The following is a 17,701-nucleotide window of genomic DNA, read 5'->3' as shown; positions in this document are numbered from 1 at the left end:
GTTGTGTGCTCGTCTGAAAATCTCATTAGTAGCCTGAATATTGTTTTTGTCTTTTTAAAATTTAGACAAAACTGAAGACAAAGGTGACTTCCGCAACAATTAGAACTCAGTTGCAGGTAAATGTGGTACGAAATGAATTTTACATGAACGAACACTCTGTAAATTAACGGTGTAAGGACTGCTGTTTAATTTCGTTTAATCTGTATTTTTTTTTTTCAAAGAGCGTCGGCAGAACTGGAATGAGTTTAAAGCGTCTGAGTATTAGGGGCATTTTCTTTAGAAAGTAAAGGGATTTATCTAAAAAATTTAAACAAGTGAGGATCATGTAAAACAAATAGTTGAGATTATCTTGTTTTATGTCCTTAGACAGTCTGAATAAGTAAAAAAAATGATAATAATAATAAAGAACGAGATGAGCGAGAGCGGAATAATCAAGCCATCTTGGCACTTTAGGAACCTTTTTAGGTTCGTCACGCAAGTTTGTCACGCGCATTTGACTGAAACCCCTGTTCACACTACTGCCATACCGAAGATGTATTTCAGGAGACTCAAGACGATTTCCTTACATTTTAACAAACCATAGCTTCAGTTATTGGCAGAGCGCTGCACCGCAGAGGTCTGTTGTTCGAATCCCGTACAGGCCTGAATTTTTTCAGGTCTGATTTTCACTATTGATCGTGCACAAATACGTTTCTCTAACCGCAGTTCAGATGTATGAACTTCATATATTCGTTGTGTTTGATTTATCATCTTACGGGTTTATGTAGGACTAATTTGATAATTAGCTTTCCGTTGGCTTGTTAGCGCAATAGGTAGAGCGCTGCACTAGTATCGCAGAGGTCAGTTGTTCGAATCCTGTACGTACAGGCCTGAATTTTTTCAGGTCTGATTTTCACTATTGCTTGAATAGTGCTCTTTACTGCGAGGAGCGTACACAAATAAGTTTTTATTTCGTGATACAAAGATGGCACAACACGAAGGTTTGACGGGTGTTGGAACCCTTTTAAGTTAAACGGAAAGGATCACAACTTCTAGAGAAATACTTGGGAATTTGTTTGATACCATTTTTCGGGGAGGAGGGTCGAATCAGCAAAGAGTGAAAAAAAAAAAAAAAGATTGCAACAGAACCGTTTTGAGCTAACTCTTGTGATGACACAAATGCATATCCTTCGGCAAATTTATATTACGTAATTTAGGGTAATCTAGGGTAATTTAGGTATCACACAACGCTTTAATGTTTAATTAATGGCACAGATTTCTATATTTTAAGACTTCACAAGGAGGAACAACCATCTGGCCTGTAATAATACAAGTTTTAAAGCTTTTAAAGAGTAGGCACAATTCGAAGGATTTCTCAGTTAGTACGAGATTCCGTTCTAAACTGATATCATTTTTATATAATTTCAGTAATCTTTCAAAAAATTAATTTGGTTATATCAACCAAGTTGAAATTGGAAATTGGCCACCGCAAAGAGTTATAAAGCTGACGTTTCGAGCGCCGTTAGCCCTTCGTCAGAGCGAATGGAGGAATTAATTGTGGTTTGTGTGTGGGTTTATACGCAGAAAGTGGAGCTGCATATAAACTCACACACAACCCACAATTCCTCCATTCGCTCTAACGAAGGGCTAACGCTCGAAACGTCAGCTTTTTAACTCTTTACGGTGGCCAACTTACAGTTTCAACCTAGTTGATTTAACCAAATTATCTCGTTACCCCCACCGACGCAGCACCACAGTTTCTTTAGAAACGTTCCCTCTATTTTCAAAGAATTACCTTGGCGTAATAAATCACTTAGCTCTCCGAAAAAAAAAAAAAAAGAAAAGAAAAGAAAGAAACAACTCAACTGTCATTCAACTGGGATGTTGTTATTTTTCAGACCCAATTTTTATTTTTTTTTAATTTTTTTTACACAAGATAATTCATCTTTGTCTTTCATAGCAACATGTTGGCTTCTCTTGTTTACAATTCAGGTAAATAATGCTGATAAAGCAGCTTTCCTTCTACAGTTGGTTTATATGGTTTGTCGGCAAATTAGACTGAACAGCCCACACTTTTCCTCCTTCTTCCGTATGTCACGCGACGAGGGCTTTATAGATTATGCTAGTAAAAGTAGCATATTAGGCTAGTAGCATTGCTTTTTTTTTTTTTGGCGAAATAATGCTAAAATTATGCTCTTTTTTCCAAATTATGCCCCTTTTTCAAAATTATGCTCTTTGAAAAAATTGCAAATAAGTCCAAAAAAATACATTTTTAAATTAGAAACCGTTGGTCTACAACAAAGAAACGCACCAAATCCACAATGAAATTCAAATAAACATGTGGTTCATGTTAACATGCACACTAGTACTAGACAGGAGCCCATGGGCTCCTGTACTAGACTATACATGGCCTACAATGTGACTTCGGTTCCGGTGCTCCCCAGACCCGGGCTCAGACCGTTTCAGACGCCGCTCAGTGATTCACAGTGAACTACAAATGCTACTACTTGAATTAAAACTTAAAACATCAAATAACGTCACCACAAGTGGTTGGGAGTAGAGATGAACAATTATCAAATTGTAGCATCAAAAATGATCCGATAATTATCAAAATATGCGAATTATGCTAGCGTTGCTACTTGGCAGAAATTATACCAGTTTGCTCAAATTATGCCAAAAATTATGCTAGCATAATCTAGAAAGGCCTACACACGACGCTTTACCCTCCCACCACCCCCTCTCCGCTTCCCCTTCCCCCCCTGAAGAGAGTGAAACGCTGCGCGGCAGTAGCCGCAAAGGAGGAGGATACTTATGGTGTCGCGAACCTTTAAGCAAATTATCTCATGATGATCAGCATATTCAAAACTACAGGTTAGAGCAAATATTTCAGATACGAAAATTTCGTTTCAGTAGCACTTTAACAGTTACTTCAAAGCACAATATATTGAACTCTTCGAAAAGGGTTAGACATTCATACACTCTGCTCCATCTGGCCCTACTTGGAGTTTGACGTGGTTAAATTGATAGTGCTTAGCTATAAACACTTTACATGTGTGCGTTGGATCTGCTTCTCGACTGTAGTAAAATGCTAAATAGATATGGAAGTATTGTACTTGTGGCCCGCGCTAATAGACCGTGCAGTATAGGAAAGGCGTCATAATTTTAGTCTAGAAAGTTAGTGCGATGCGTTCTTGTATGATTCGGTATAATCATAGAGAAATATGATGCAAAACATTGGGAAAAATACTAAAATGTTGGTAATTATCTAAGAAGAATCTTCCGAGATTGATAAGGATATAAAAATCTTTCGCCACCCCTCGTGGAGAAAAATTTTGGTTTCCTACGATCTGTTAAGTTGATAATTACGAAACAGTTATGGTTACCTCTTGTCACATTCAAATTAAGTTTTATGAATATTATTTGGCATGATGATATTATTTAGAAAGCTTGCCTAGTAGAATCGTGATGCCTGCCCAATGTTTGAGTCGTATAGGTGGATATTAAACCTCGCTGAAAATTAGATGATCCACAATACAAGGGTATATTTAAAGGAATACCTACTCACAGTTCCCTTCGGAGGCCGAGGTTTTTTAATTGCCAAGACGCTGCCACTTCTGTTTCGGACGCCCTTTCGGGCGATGTTGCTATGTTTCCTCTCTTTCATGTTAAAAGGGGTAGAATCTCTTTGGATCTTTCCTTTGCTGTCCTTTGCCTTTACAGTTCACGCCAACTGTGATTCAAAGGGTTTTCACCGCAGCACTTTTTGATAAAATGAACTTCAAGGCATTACATTTTCCCTTCACATTTCGAGTCTCCAAGATTTATTTGAACTGCGTCCTTAAATTCGACTTGAAGAGTTCCGTGAAGCAAAAGTTTCAATTCTGCAAGACTAACTGATTTGAATGCCGTAAAACTGACTCCTGCGCACATCAGTCTTAACCGTAAAGGTTAAAATGGCTTTGTAACACGAATCAAATGAAGCCAGATGGTTCTATTTTAAGAGGAACAATGAGAGACCTTTTTTCAATTAAGGATATTCATTCATTTTAAATCTGTTTTTCTTTTCATTTGCTGGATGCCGTGATTTCTTTGTTGTGCGCCGAAAGAGGGGAAAACTGTTCAATTCGCATTGAAGTTCACGAACACTGATTTTTAAACATTTTTCAGATAAAGTAGATGTTTAATTACGGTTAGTAGATTGTCAACAACTTCAATTTAGTATATTTTTTCACATAAGCTGTAAAAATGACGATAAACTGTTTTAATCACAGTTTTATGTCACCTTAAATCGTCAAGCAATCACGCTGAGTAGGCGCCGCTTATCTCGTTAGTTCTTCAATTGCTTATTTACCGAGACAAATAACGGTGATTTAACTGCAGCATAGAAAAAAGAATAGCCCTCAAACACACTCATTTTATTTATGTAGTAGGATTTTGTAGCTTTGTTTTTTTCGTCAAGTTCTCAATTATAAGACATAAAATGTACCACCCCCCTCAGACAAATACGTGAATATGGAGGCTATTCGTAGGTGGTTTCTTTCAACATGGCAAGAGGTCACACTGCTGGATGCCTTGATCTAATAGCCCTAATTGTACACTATTTATAATTTAAATGCAATCATGCTTCATTTCAATATTTTTCCCCAAGATACTAGACCGTGGCGTCAAGTCGAATTAAAAACCATCAAATTTTGGTTCAATTAATTTTTTAAGGCTAAACGTTGCTAATGTACGTTGCTAAGACCTCCTCTAGGCCTTGAGTACAGCTCTTTATTCCTAGCTAAATCCGCAGTGCCTATTTGAATAAAAATCAAGCGGGCGTCGCATGAGCCCTGAGAATGGAGGCCCGAGCGGCGAGAAAGTGCCTTGCTGTCAGCTTTGTCCATCGATTATCCAAGGCCAGGGTACGTTCCTCATCGACTAAGTTTTTGAAATCATGTTACGTTTTACGATGATGATTTGGTAACTTAATTATTCGATTTCACCCTCTCTGAGCGTTTAATGTCCTTTCAATTTCAACATTCTGCACTGTTTGGAATTGATTGACGAGCTCTCAGCCATTTCTCCATCTGAAGTGTTTGAATGAATATTCAGATCTTTGACAGATGAAACTGTTAAAACGGATATATGGATTCGTGTCAAAAGTAGCTCTATCTGGCTAATTGTACACCCCTATTCACCCCCCTCCGCAGACTACGAATAGCCTGCAGTGCAAGCTTATTTTTGGCGAGGGAACGCTCAGCATTTCTTCGCAAATAATTTGGCCACCATCGTAGATTTTAAACCAGAGGAAGAATGGTAGAGAAAGCCGAAATTTCTTCTAGGGGGGAGGGGGGGGGGTTTCGAACGATTGCTCATTGCACGAAAAGGTCTAATTGGCTTGATATTAAAGAAAATGACTACTAGAGATTGGTCCCATTATTTTCTCTTTTTGGTGTCTCATGACTATGTCAGTTGAGATCGACTATTCCACAATGAGTACGACACACAACATTGCGTACTCTGTCCAGCCCCAACGTCCATCAGTACTCCGTGTAGGCTCTTCATTGTCTGGATCACAGAACTTTGTCTAGGTCGAGATCTGGTCGAAAACTTCCTTTTTGTTGGGAGCGTTGCAGAAGTACCAAAAGGTTTGTTTCTACCTTATTCACCGAATAAAAGGCTAAACAAACATCTTAAAACTGTTTTAACGAAACCGAATTAATTATTTTTATTTATGGAAATTTGAGCTATTTTGCTAGTAAAGTTTACATTTACTAACGTGCTAGAAAAATCTTTTGAGTCTAAAACCCATCTTATCTAATTTTTGTCTCTCATAGCATATCGAGAACAAAAACCTTCCTATCAAAAAACGAAACTAATTGCCGCCTTTTTTGAATTCATCCTTCTCATCAACACTCTCAGAGAAAAATACGGAAAGAAGTTTTAAACCCCCACCATCTCGTTCTCCGTTTCCCTTCACCTCTGCTTTTACATTCTAAAACAGCAACAACAATCTTTAATTTTTCCTCCTTAAGATAAAAATTACAGCTTTTCTGTCTCGTGGATAGCTAATGCCAGTCTAGGCTGGCCAGTCTTTAAAATTTAATAAGGTTTAATAAGAGAATCGTAAATTACTGTACATTAATAAAAACATCAAAAAATTATTATCATTAATAACTGAATAAGAAAGAAGGAAATTACATGAACAGCTTTAAGTGGAAGACCAAAATATAGAAAGGTCTCTTAAAGGCGTTATTTAATTACTTGAGAAATTTTTTCTTTTAGAATGATCTTTTGTTTGTCAAGGCAGGAATTTTCTTTCTCGAAAATACCTATCAGTAAATTTTTGGTGCCAGCCCTCTCACAAACGGGTGTTGGTGGGGTGGGATATGTATCAAGAGATCTGATAGGTACTCAGGAAATATTTGGCAACAAATATATTTATCAACCGTTTCTTCTTTTTCCCTATTCAGCGTAATTATTGTGGACACTGGCATGTACCGTCTTTGTCATTAACTTTTAGTTGATTATTACACAATCTTATCAATAAAGATTTAGAAATGCAAAGACTAGCAAAAACTAACGATAAAAACCGACGTTTCGGTGTCATCATGACGCCATTGTCAAGGAGAAATAAAAAATGAAGTTTGTGGCAAGGTGTAACACTAAATTAGCATAAATATGTTACGAGCTAATTAAACAAATACTTTTGCGCGAATTGAATCGCTTTGCACGTTCAGAGTGGGTTTTAAGTCTCTGATGAAAAGCATTTCGTTCACCAAACAATCGAACTTGTTACTACACTTTTTCAGAATGCTAAAACGTTTCAGTAGGTCTTTCGGGACTTCGCTGTGCCGTTCGTGGTAGTGTTTATATATTGAAGATGCCTTTCGTTTACACACGCGTGGATGGACATAAACGAAAGGCATCTTCAATATATAAACACTACCACGAACGGCACAGCGAAGTCCCGAAAGACCTACTGAAACGTTTTAGCATTCTGAAAAAGTGTAGTAACAAGTTCGATTGTTTGGTGAACGAAATGCTTTTCATCAGAGACTTAAAACCCACTCTGAACGTGCAAAGCGATTCAATTCGCGCAAAAGTATTTGTTTAATTAGCTCGTAACATATTTATGCTAATTTAGTGTTACACCTTGCCACAAACTTCATTTTTTATTTCTCCTTGACAATGGCGTCATGATGACACCGAAACGTCGGTTTTTATCGTTAGTTTTTGCTAGTTATTACACAATCATAATCAAGACTCTCTTTTCTCATGAAAATCATTAGCAAAACGTCTGCTGAATATTTGCATCAGCCTCCCGCACTCCCTTTGTAAAATAACTGGTCCTCTCATTACCTCATGTGGATCCTTTCTAGTAGGTATAAATGTGGATTGATGGACGAAAGACGTAAAAGGAAATGAAAGGGAGAGACAATAAAGGAGTACTGATATTTTCTCTCGCTCTTGTTCTATTTTTGTCTTTGTGTCTCGTATCTCCCCGACCCTCCCTCCCTCCCTTACGCAGTCAGAGATTATGTGACAGAGTTTCTTTTTTGGGTGAAACGCTGCTGAGAGGAAATCATCTGTTTGCAAACTAACTTACACGGGGCTACGGGAGTCTGTGTTTTACCTCTGTAGGTTGTGAGAGTTCACGAGGGTATTGTTCCTACTACAAATGTTTGCAAGGTTTTTACGATTGTTACAAGATTTTTCTCGTGATAAAACGTAAACTGTGAAATATTTGAATTGTTTTAATAGTCACGGTACAATAACTTTCGAGGTGTCGAGTTCTAAATCCAGGGTCATCCACAAAAATGTGACAGATACACGATAGTCCGCCAAAGCCGAGGTTCACCAGTGTCAGTTCACATTCCCTGGTGTTGGTCAAAGTGGCTCGCAATTTTACTCGGCAGTAAAGCTTACTCTGAATGTAAGAAAACTGTTTAGGTTAACCCCAAAGAAGGTAAAATGTCTTTCCTGATATTAAGGGAGATTCAAGCAACCAACTTGCCTGCTGTCGACAGGAATGGTAAAAGTGACCCGTACGCCAGTTTGGAATTTCAAGGTAAACGTGATAACACTTTTAATCAATACAGCTTTTTAGCTTTTTAGTCAATTCATGGAGCAGAATCATCGATTACTTTTGCGCTCTACGAAGAGAAGATTATCTGCTTTCTAAGGCAGAGACGATAAGCTTGCATAACACAAGATATTCCTAGCAAATTATGGACTCTCTTGGGAGTGTTCTATCGTACTAGAATCATTAATCGCGTTAATTTAATCCTTCATTTATGTTGTTGCTTATGCAAAAATTCTTCTCAAAACTTCAAGAATTTTCTTGGGCGTGATAGTTTCGTGGAGAAATCTCCGTAAAGAGACCCGTGTTTACTCGTATGAGCAAAGAACCACCCAAAAAATTATGTCAAAGTCCAAACGTAAAGAGGCCGGAAACAGAATTTAAACAGCGAAGTTCGGTAATATTGGGAATTCGGAAGCTCTCCGTGTTCTCCACCAATTCTGGTAAGGTTTTTTTCTGCTCTGTTTCGTACTTTGTTTGCCGTTCAATCATCTTACAAAGCGACCATTCAAAACAAAAGATTTGATTACCTTTTGTAAATGTTTCTTTCTTCAGCTGATATGTAGATCTATCTATGAATAATTTATGATAAGTCATGTATTTCTATTGTTATCCCATCATGCATGAAGCGCTGTATCTAATCTCAGGGCAACATGTTTGCATGATGGCCGCGTTTGAATGAAATATGAATGAATGAAGCTCAAAAAGTCAAAATCTGAACACTTTAGCTTGTTAACATGCTTCGGGTTGCCGTAAGTAGTGCTGTAAATTTGCCCAATGTAGAAACAATTGGAAAGAGCGACCCTTATGTCGTTCTGACTTTCCAAGGTTTGTATTTTTCCTTATTTTTAAGTTGTGTATTAACAGTCTGTGTTATTTTAACATTTTGCCCGAGGTGGGGCGTTTTGCTTTTGTACGTTATTTTAAATTCGGTGTTGACACATCCATACAAGATGTTAAACCCAATTTTTTGTTTAATTTTTCAGGGGTAAAGAAAAAGACAGAAGTGATTAAAGATGAGCTAAACCCCGTGTGGAACGAGGTATTGACGACTCAAGATAGGAGAACCGCTAATGCGTTATTAATGGCCATACGAATTTTTATTGTAGTTAAAATAAATTGTAGAGTGAAAGTTTTATTCTAAATTCTTGGATTTTGTTTCTTTTGTGTTAAACAGAAATTTGAATGGGATTTAGGCACTCAGCCCCTTTCTGTAGAGGAAAATTTGATTGTTCATGTCAAGGATTGGGAACGCATCGGAAGAAATCGGTTAGTGTTTATGATTGATATTATTTTAACGTTATTTCCCGTATTTTCTCACACGGTTTTATTTTTTTGTTAGAAATTTTACATCTATTTTTATTTATCGTGTCGGATCACATGTTTTGGGTTTTTAAATGATATTTTCTTGACAGCGGTTAGCCTGGGCTCTTGCAGGCAATTTTTATCAATGTGATCTTATATTTATGACGGGAAGTTTACCAAATTCTTTATTTTTACTGTATATAGCAGTTGTACCCGGTGAACTACATTGGTTTAGACCAAGATGCCGTATAAGCTTGTTAAACTTGAGGCGATATTTAATATTACAGGAAAGTTCCGAGGATAATCGCGAGTCTGATACTCAGAATTTGCGAGAGTTTTGAAGATGAATTGACTCAATTCGTTTTTCATGATTTTTAAGTCTCGCCTAGTTATCGCTTCAATCTCATTGTTTTTCTTTTAGTTTTACAATCGCTTCGGGGTTATGTCTCCCACAAGAAATCTTAACGTCAACGAAGCTCTCTATCATTGTTTCTATTTATAGACGATCGTTTCGCGGAAAAACCCGCGGTTTAAAGCATGTGTTGCGTGAACCTGACTTCGACTGAAGTTTTATTTCCGTTGGATCAGTGCCAAGGCTTCCATAGCATTTGTACTGAGTCTTGAGGAGTTTTATAGACGGCATGCTGTTCGATACCCTTTAGTTTAAAAACAGCGAAGCGTTAGTCGAAGTTTCTTCCAGCGATCATTCGCAGCGATCAAGACAAGGCGTAAATCGAATCAAAATTATCGAATAAATTTACAAGTTTCAGATCTAACAGAAGCCTTTCAAATTTGTAAAAATTGTCGCGGGGATCAAGGTTATTTGGATAAGATGGACGGTATTTACTGATATGACTAAGAAATGAAATCTTTATGATTTTTTTTTCGATGCACTGTAGACTTAATCAGTAGCTTTAGTTTTCACCTTCTTTCTTTTGGATCTCCCAGGTGATTGGCATTTTCGTTTACCGTCAAACGTAGAGACAAATTAGCATATTCTGAAGCGTTGTTTATACGCAGCAATCAATCTTTTTTTCTGCTATGTAAAATGAAAAAAAATAGCGTAGCAGCTGTGATATTTTTAATAAGCTTTGGTTAGAAAAACAATTTCGACGTAACATTTTACGTTTTTAGTTAATCTTGATTGCTGTTTTTATGAACGAAGTTACGGCCGTTTCCACGACTAAACCGCCCTCATATTGAGGATATTGATGGTCCATAATTTATTCAAACCAAACATACACTAGTTGCAATTTTTTTTTTAAAGTTTAATTACGCAGGAAGAAAACTTTATCAAAAATTTTTCATGAAATACAGCTGAAAAATTATAGCAGAAGAAAAAGAAACAGTCTTTTTTAATTCTTGCTTTTTAAGTCTGAAAAAACTAAACATGAAATGTGAATATTCTGTTTGCATTAAGTATGGCTGAGAGCTGTCAAAAATAATTGTTGTAATCAAAGAACTCTCAACTTGTTCTTAATGGCTAAACCTGACAGGGTGCTAGAAAATATTCAGAATTAATATTTAATCAGATTTTTCATTTATATTTAACTTTTCTTACTATTCTTAAATTTGAATTAGGGTTGTTAAATAAAATACAAAACCACACACAACATTCTGGCAGTAATAGATATATAAATACTATTCACATTGTGGTAAATTTTAAGTGTACTCATTTTTGTTATTCAAAAAGGAATTGTGTATTATGACTACAAGCCAGTAAGATTTCTACTTTTTGTGTCTTTGATTAGCATAGACCACTTTCATAAATGGCTGCTGGATTTATATTCTTTTGTTTAAATTTAAATTAGCCCTACTGGCCTCCTTCTCCAGTACAAAATTCAAAAGAATACATTATCTCAAGTGAGGCCAGTAGGGCTAATTTAAATTTAAACAAAAGAATATTTATACGGCAGCCATTTATGAAAGTGGTCTATTTGCTTCTTAAATCTAACTTCAGAAAAAAGAGTTCTAAACACTAATAATAATAATAATAATAATAATAATAATAATAATTTTATTTATATAGCGCTAAAATCCACTAATTGTCCAAAGCGCTGTTACCCACCCAACCCACCCCAGGGGAGGACATCCATCACACAGTGATCTCGTGCGTGGGAAATTAACGTCTCCTGCCCCTAACCCTGCAGGAGACGGGACCTCCATTTATTCGTCCCTATCCGAGAAGACTAGAATATCTAACCAATTCTTGATGTTAAAGAAAGGAAGCATATTCTCCTCAGTTAATTTTTAAGACCCTGAGTGTTGGTCCGGCCGGTATTGAACTCTCGACCTCCCGCACAGCAGTCCGGCGCTATCCCAATTGAGCTAACCAGGCGGCGGTACAGATGTGTGTCCACTTAAACATTCAGGGTTCTTTATTATGGAAATCAATAATTTTCACTGCAATCTACTAAATATTAACCTCTAGGCAGCACATGGTTTAGGTCTCTTGTGAATGTCAAGGGGTATGCACACTTAAAGGGCTCAATAACCAAGAAGTTGATATATCGAGTCAAGGCAGGGCTTTTGTTAAGAGGTAATAAAAGAATAGTAATTGGAGCCATTGTCCTATTCCAAAACATGATGCTTTTACTGTGATGACTTGGACCAGGTAGAAGGATGACTTTTTTACTGCACTGATTTGAAACATCTAATTTAATTCAGTCTTGCCAAGTCCAGCTCGATTCAATGAAATTGTAGGTAAAAAGTCTACAATAAATTTTCATACTTGTGAAAATTAATAGAGGGAGCACACTTTATGAATCTTAGTCACATCATTGCTGTATAGCACTAGAAGGCCTGCTAGAAGTATTCTTGTGGAAGTTAATTCCATTTATAAAATTGTGCAATTGAAAATTTATATTGATAATTGCACAATAGAAATTAATAAAATTATTATTATTATTATTATTATTATAAAATTAATAGTTTACTGCATTGTGTTACTGCTGTGCTTAACTCAAATTTAATTCTTAAATGTAGTTTGACACAACAATAGCATGCAAGGTGTGGAGCAGATCCAAGACATCTTCCCTCTTTATTCTCCCCAATTGTGCAAAAGGCTGAGGTTTCCTTACCTTTACCTTTCTCAGGCAAGACATAATTAAAGAGAGAAATATGTTATAAAGTGAGGTGTGGGTAAAGGTAATGGAAATTGTGAACTGGTGTATATTTAAAGTCAAGGTATGGTCCTTAGGTGGGGTCTTCTTCCTCCAAATCAAGTTGAGTGTCCAGTTTGATATCAAGGGTTGTGTATGAGTCATGACTGGCAAGTTGTGTATTTTTTTTAAGGCTTCTTGGCTCAGCCACCGTCCCCCTGAAAGATCTTGTCAAGGACAGTAGCCATACCATGCAGGCTGATGTCAATCTGTTAGATGGCAATAACAGAATGACACAGGTTGGTATTTGTTTGTTTTTTTAGCAGTGTGGTAGATACCCTGTGTATAAGCTCTTTGTTAGGAACTCTTTTAATAAAGGAGGGGGTGGTAACATATGAAGTAGTGTTAGATATCCACAGTGATGGGAAGAGAAAAACACAGCTGCAGCCAGAAAAATTTTTTATCAACTGACAGACTTGTCTAGCAGGATAAAAAAATAATTTTTCTGGAGGTACCTAATTTTTATACACACTGTAATATTTTGATTCTCTGGCTTTTTTTTCCAAAATATGCAAAATTGAAAACCTGCATTTTTCTCTTACATTTTCTGTGAAGATTTATATCCAGACATTCATGGCTGTCAGCAGTTGCAATCAGTTGACATAAGTCATCATTCATTTATTGTGATTTCCCTTCTCTTGGGGGAAGTTGTCAAAATATATTTTGATCATTGAAATAAGCTCTCCCCTTCTCTTCTTCCCTGCTCTAATGTCTTATGGTGACTGTATTCTTGAGACATGGAATAGAGGGCTAGATTACTAACATCTTGATTTTGCAAATGGACTTCATGTCCGATGCATCATGAGTTTGGTGGAAATTTACGAAAAGTATTTGATGAGTCTCTTGGCCAAGACAAAACACTGCATCAAACCATCGACCAAATTTTTTCATAAGCATTAAACAAATATAGTTATTTAAATAACCAGTTTTATGGGTGCAATTAATTCTTTGTCTTTCCTATTTATACAGGCGAAGTTGTCTCTGCGTTTGGAGTACATTCCTCCGAAACCAGCCAAGGGGGCTGAAGGAGACATTGTACCAACAGACGAGACAGACTTAGGTGCAGAGCAAGGTGATGAATTTGGATTGGAAGAAGACATGGACGAGGTGGAAGGAGGAGGTGCTGAAGGTGTGAGTGATGCAGTCAGGTAATTGTAAAGTTGCTTTCAAGGAATTTATAGCTTTCCTGTACTCTTTCCTGGATCTTGTGAAGAAAATAATTTCTCTCATTGTCTGAAGTGACAATGTCCAAGAAAGTTGTAAGGGGTTTTGTGACAAAAAGCCCCACATGACTTGGAGTTAAGAGCTAATTCTGCTTTGTTTTCCTCACTTTACGTAGATTCCTTATTTGGTCATCAATAAATCAGTTGAGATTTACAGAGTTTGCAGCGTGCATACTTAAACATAATATTCCTAAAACAAGGCAATATCTGAGAATTAAACACAAGTCTGGAAGTCTCTCTATTTTGCACTCTCCCACACAGTCTCTGTTAACTGTTACCTGCATGTTTCTCTCCTACAAGTAATAGAGATCAATATGTAACTTCTCTTCAATATGAAAAAAAAAGTATTAAGCAGATAGGCAAGGTTAGAGTATATTATATATAGGGAGAACTTACAAGTTAATCACTTCTGAAAATTTAGGTGTCGAAGTTAAGTGCAAATCAGTGATTATTGGTATTTCAAATAGTTCTGATGATTGCAAGAAATCCTAATCATAGGATAATTGTTGGATGTTCTCCATAGCAACTTTTATAACAAGTTGACTGTAGTTTCAAGTGAGACTTGTAACTAAATGATGGTGTGCTTTGAAAGCATATAGTGAAAGCTTGGAATTTTAATCTTTTAAGAGGCAAGGTAGAGTTATAGACAGCAACTGAACCTGCATATCACAACCCTCAGATCCTGAATTATATTGAGTCTTATCAGCAACATATTATCGGCATGTAATATGTGAATTTTGGCAACATCTCAACACACCAGTAGACCTGAATAAGAATTTTAATGGAGAAACAGCCTTTTCCTTCCTTTCTTGTGATATCATGTATCAGCAAATTTGTTGAAAGGTTTCACTTTGGTTTAGCTTAATTTACACGTATAGGTGCTTGAACCCATCATAAAGTAGCTTTTACCTTTTTCCACTCTTGTATCCACTTTATTGTTGTTTGTAAATAATTATTTCAAGTGCTTTCTTGCATTTCACAGGAAAAAGCGTAAAAGAAGAAGAACTGCTAGGCACAAGTTGTCCAATAAACCTCAAGACTTTCAGGTATGATTGGTTCAGGTGTGCATTAAGTGGATTACTGAGTCAGTGGTAATGTTTCTATCACCATGGTCCATTGTTAATTAAGTATGACACTTAGTGATAAAGAATAGAAAGCTGAGTAACATTTAACACAATTGGATACATAAGAAATAGTTAGAGGAATAGAAAACATGAGGCATATTTTTTAAGAATATATTCAACAAACTGTGGATGCATGTAGACTGTAAGTTAAAAATTGCAAATTAAATTGGGGCATTGATTGATCCTTGTACACTGTGTATGTAAGTTCAAATGCCATCAGAATCATTCTAGCTTTATATTCGATTTGGATTGCAGACGGGGATGTTCTGCTGATGGAGGTGTGTATTGAATGACAAATGAATCAGGAGGAAAAATAAGACTAATTATATGTGCCAAACTTTTTCAGGTTCGTGTGCGCATCATAGAAGGTCGTCAACTGTCTGGCTCCAACATTAGCCCTGTGGTCAGAGTTCTGGTTGCCAACCATACTCGCCAGACAAAAGTCAAACAATCAACAAACAAACCTTTCTATGACGAGGTGAGCTTTTCTGTTCTTCCCAGATTAACTTGTCTCTAATATTGCATCGTTCATTTCTATCCACAATCGGCAACAAAATTGTCGACACATTTATCTTTTCAACCCATTCTTACTTCAATTTTATCTCCTCTGCCCCCGTTAGGTTTACCTTAAGTTTTTGCCTCCTACTCCCCTCAGGACCCCCCCCCCCTGGCTACACTTTTGCTTACTCCCTCCAAACAATGTTGTAATATGATTCCATGAACTTTTAGCCAGTGCATTGAATGGGAAAGGGAGTCTGTTAATGATTTAGAGTGCGGTAGAAACAGGACTGTTACATGTTATGTGTCAACTAATTTTGACTCTGATTTGCAATATGAAAAGAAGCTTTCAAATTATTTGTAGAGAAGGAATTTTTTTTTTTCAAATTGTGAACGTATAAAGTACAGTCAGAATGTAGTATAGAAAACACCGTCTGTAGAATATGCTTACAGTTGGTACTTCGTGTTCATGTCCTTGTTTCAAAATGTTGTTAATAAAACATGGAACATGGAGGTTTACAGCTTCCCTTTACACTTTGTATTGTAATGTTGGGAACAAAAACGGAATGATCAATGAAAATTTTGGCATGTCATATTAAAAATAACTAATTGTGCTGTACAATAAGTATTGTATATAATTGAAATTGAGTCATATATCGCTCTGTTTTCTTTCAGACATTTTTCTTCAATTTTCAAATGTCACCATTGGAGCTGTTTGATGAAATAATCAGCTTTGAGGTGAACAATTATCCAAATGATTTGGAAAATAAAATAATATGGCAGAGCTGTCATAGGATAGTTAATGGCATAGGATAGTTAATCTGAGATATCCTTCTTTGATGTTGATTCCTCTTGCAATAATGTATCTTCAACAGGTTTTTAATTCAAGAAAACTGAGAGCTAATGCCATGATTGGTTACTTTAAGGTAGGGTCAATCTTTGCCTTTGGATCAACAAAGAATTACAGTAACTATAATTGTAACAACTGTAACAATATAAGATGCACCTACATGTTTAGAGGTGGAAGCACGGTGGCCTCATGGTTAGTGCGCTCGACTCTGGATTGAATGGTCTGGGTTCGAGCCTCAGCCGGGACATTGTGTTGTGTTCTTAGGCAAGACACTTTACTCTCACAGTGCCTCTCTTCACCCAGGTGTATAAATGGGTACCGGCAATTTAATGCTGGGGGTAACCCTACAATGGACTAGCATCCCATCCAGGGGGGAGTAGAAACACTCCTAGATGCTTCCTGCTACAGAAACCGGAGTTAAGCACCGGCCTAACGGGCCACTTAGGCTTGTAAACAGACTTTACTACATGTATAGAAGTACAGTTGATCATGTCCTCTGATTGTCTGGGTGATAGTGCCGGTACTCCTATAAAGGACTAAAGTACCGCAGGTGACTGTAAAAAATGTTGTTTAATTGCTGTTCTCAAAGTGAGACTCCCATAATTCTTGTACAGTTTTGTCCAATGTCAGGGGTTCAAATTTTGAAATACAGATTGTTCAATACAGAAACTTAATAATAATTGTAACTATTTTTTAGCTGCATGGCCATTTGAAGTGAGTTAGTGCTACTCTGAGTTTAAACAGTTTCATTCCACAGAAAAATCCCACTTTTTTTTATGATTGAAAATTATGCAGTAAGAAAGCAGAATTATAAATTAGAATTTACTAAATAGTCTTGAATTTCAAGGGACAAATGAAAAAATATCAGTCCTAAAATTATTCTGCACTTCAGAATTGAGTAGATGTGAACTATGCTCCAAATTTTCTCTTCTATTTTTCAGAGTGACGTTGGGTTTTTCTATGATGAACCATGTAAGTACTTTTCCAGATAAAAATGATGTTATTACTAATTTTTATCTTATAATTGTTAAATACAAAAGAGAACATTTGATAATTAAATGTCATAAAATCGAAACCACTGACTGTAATTACAATAGCCAATCAAAATGATTAATTAGCATGTATTGGGTATGAGATGGTAAATAGCCAGCGAGGCGTTTAACACCAATTTGGCTGCCACCTGATGATTCTTGTATCCGATAAGCATGAGTGGAATACTTCTTTTATTAAATTTCATTAAATCCTGCAGATTTGGATAGTTAGAACTTTTTTCAGCAACAGTTGGTTCAGTGCATTTCCATACAGGGTGACTTGGATTAAGAGCTGATAACTAGAGTTCAATGAACCAGTCAGAAGACTAGAAATGCAAGATTTGGATTTGAAAATTCAATGAAATTAAGGAAAATATCATGTGGGGGCATTCAGTTATCAAAATAGAAACTAATAGACTGCCTAAATTGTTGGAAAACATGGGCGATCAAGTTCCAATCGGTTTT

The 17,701-nt window shown here is 36.5% G+C and overlaps 1 protein-coding gene across 3 annotated transcripts in view; it reads left to right on the top strand.

Annotated features, from left to right (window-relative positions):
• Nucleotides 1-7,806: 7,806 nt before the first annotated feature.
• LOC111331999 (myoferlin) overlaps nt 7,807-17,701 on the top strand; it is a 48,287-nt gene continuing 38,392 nt past the window's right edge. For 2 of the 3 annotated variants that reach the window (XM_022937252.2, XM_022937250.2), the window contains exons 1-10: nt 7,807-8,032; nt 9,031-9,086; nt 9,222-9,313; nt 12,644-12,749; nt 13,480-13,658; nt 14,716-14,779; nt 15,204-15,335; nt 16,031-16,093; nt 16,231-16,281; nt 17,147-17,177. In XM_022937252.2, the coding sequence (XP_022792987.1) occupies nt 7,936-8,032; nt 9,031-9,086; nt 9,222-9,313; nt 12,644-12,749; nt 13,480-13,658; nt 14,716-14,779; nt 15,204-15,335; nt 16,031-16,093; nt 16,231-16,281; nt 17,147-17,177 (871 nt within the window). In that variant the 5' untranslated portion in view covers nt 7,807-7,935. Of the gene's footprint in view, nt 8,033-8,688; nt 8,873-9,030; nt 9,087-9,221; nt 9,314-12,643; nt 12,750-13,479; nt 13,659-14,715; nt 14,780-15,203; nt 15,336-16,030; nt 16,094-16,230; nt 16,282-17,146; nt 17,178-17,701 lie in introns of those variants that run through there. The other variant, XM_022937251.2, reaches the window with a different exon arrangement.

Source organism: Stylophora pistillata, chromosome 1 (assembly GCF_964205215.1).
Source record: "Stylophora pistillata chromosome 1, jaStyPist1.2, whole genome shotgun sequence".
Classification (NCBI taxonomy): Eukaryota; Metazoa; Cnidaria; class Anthozoa; order Scleractinia; family Pocilloporidae; genus Stylophora; species Stylophora pistillata.
Note: the sequence above shows the minus strand (reverse complement) of the source record. Positions and strands in the feature narration are given on the sequence as shown.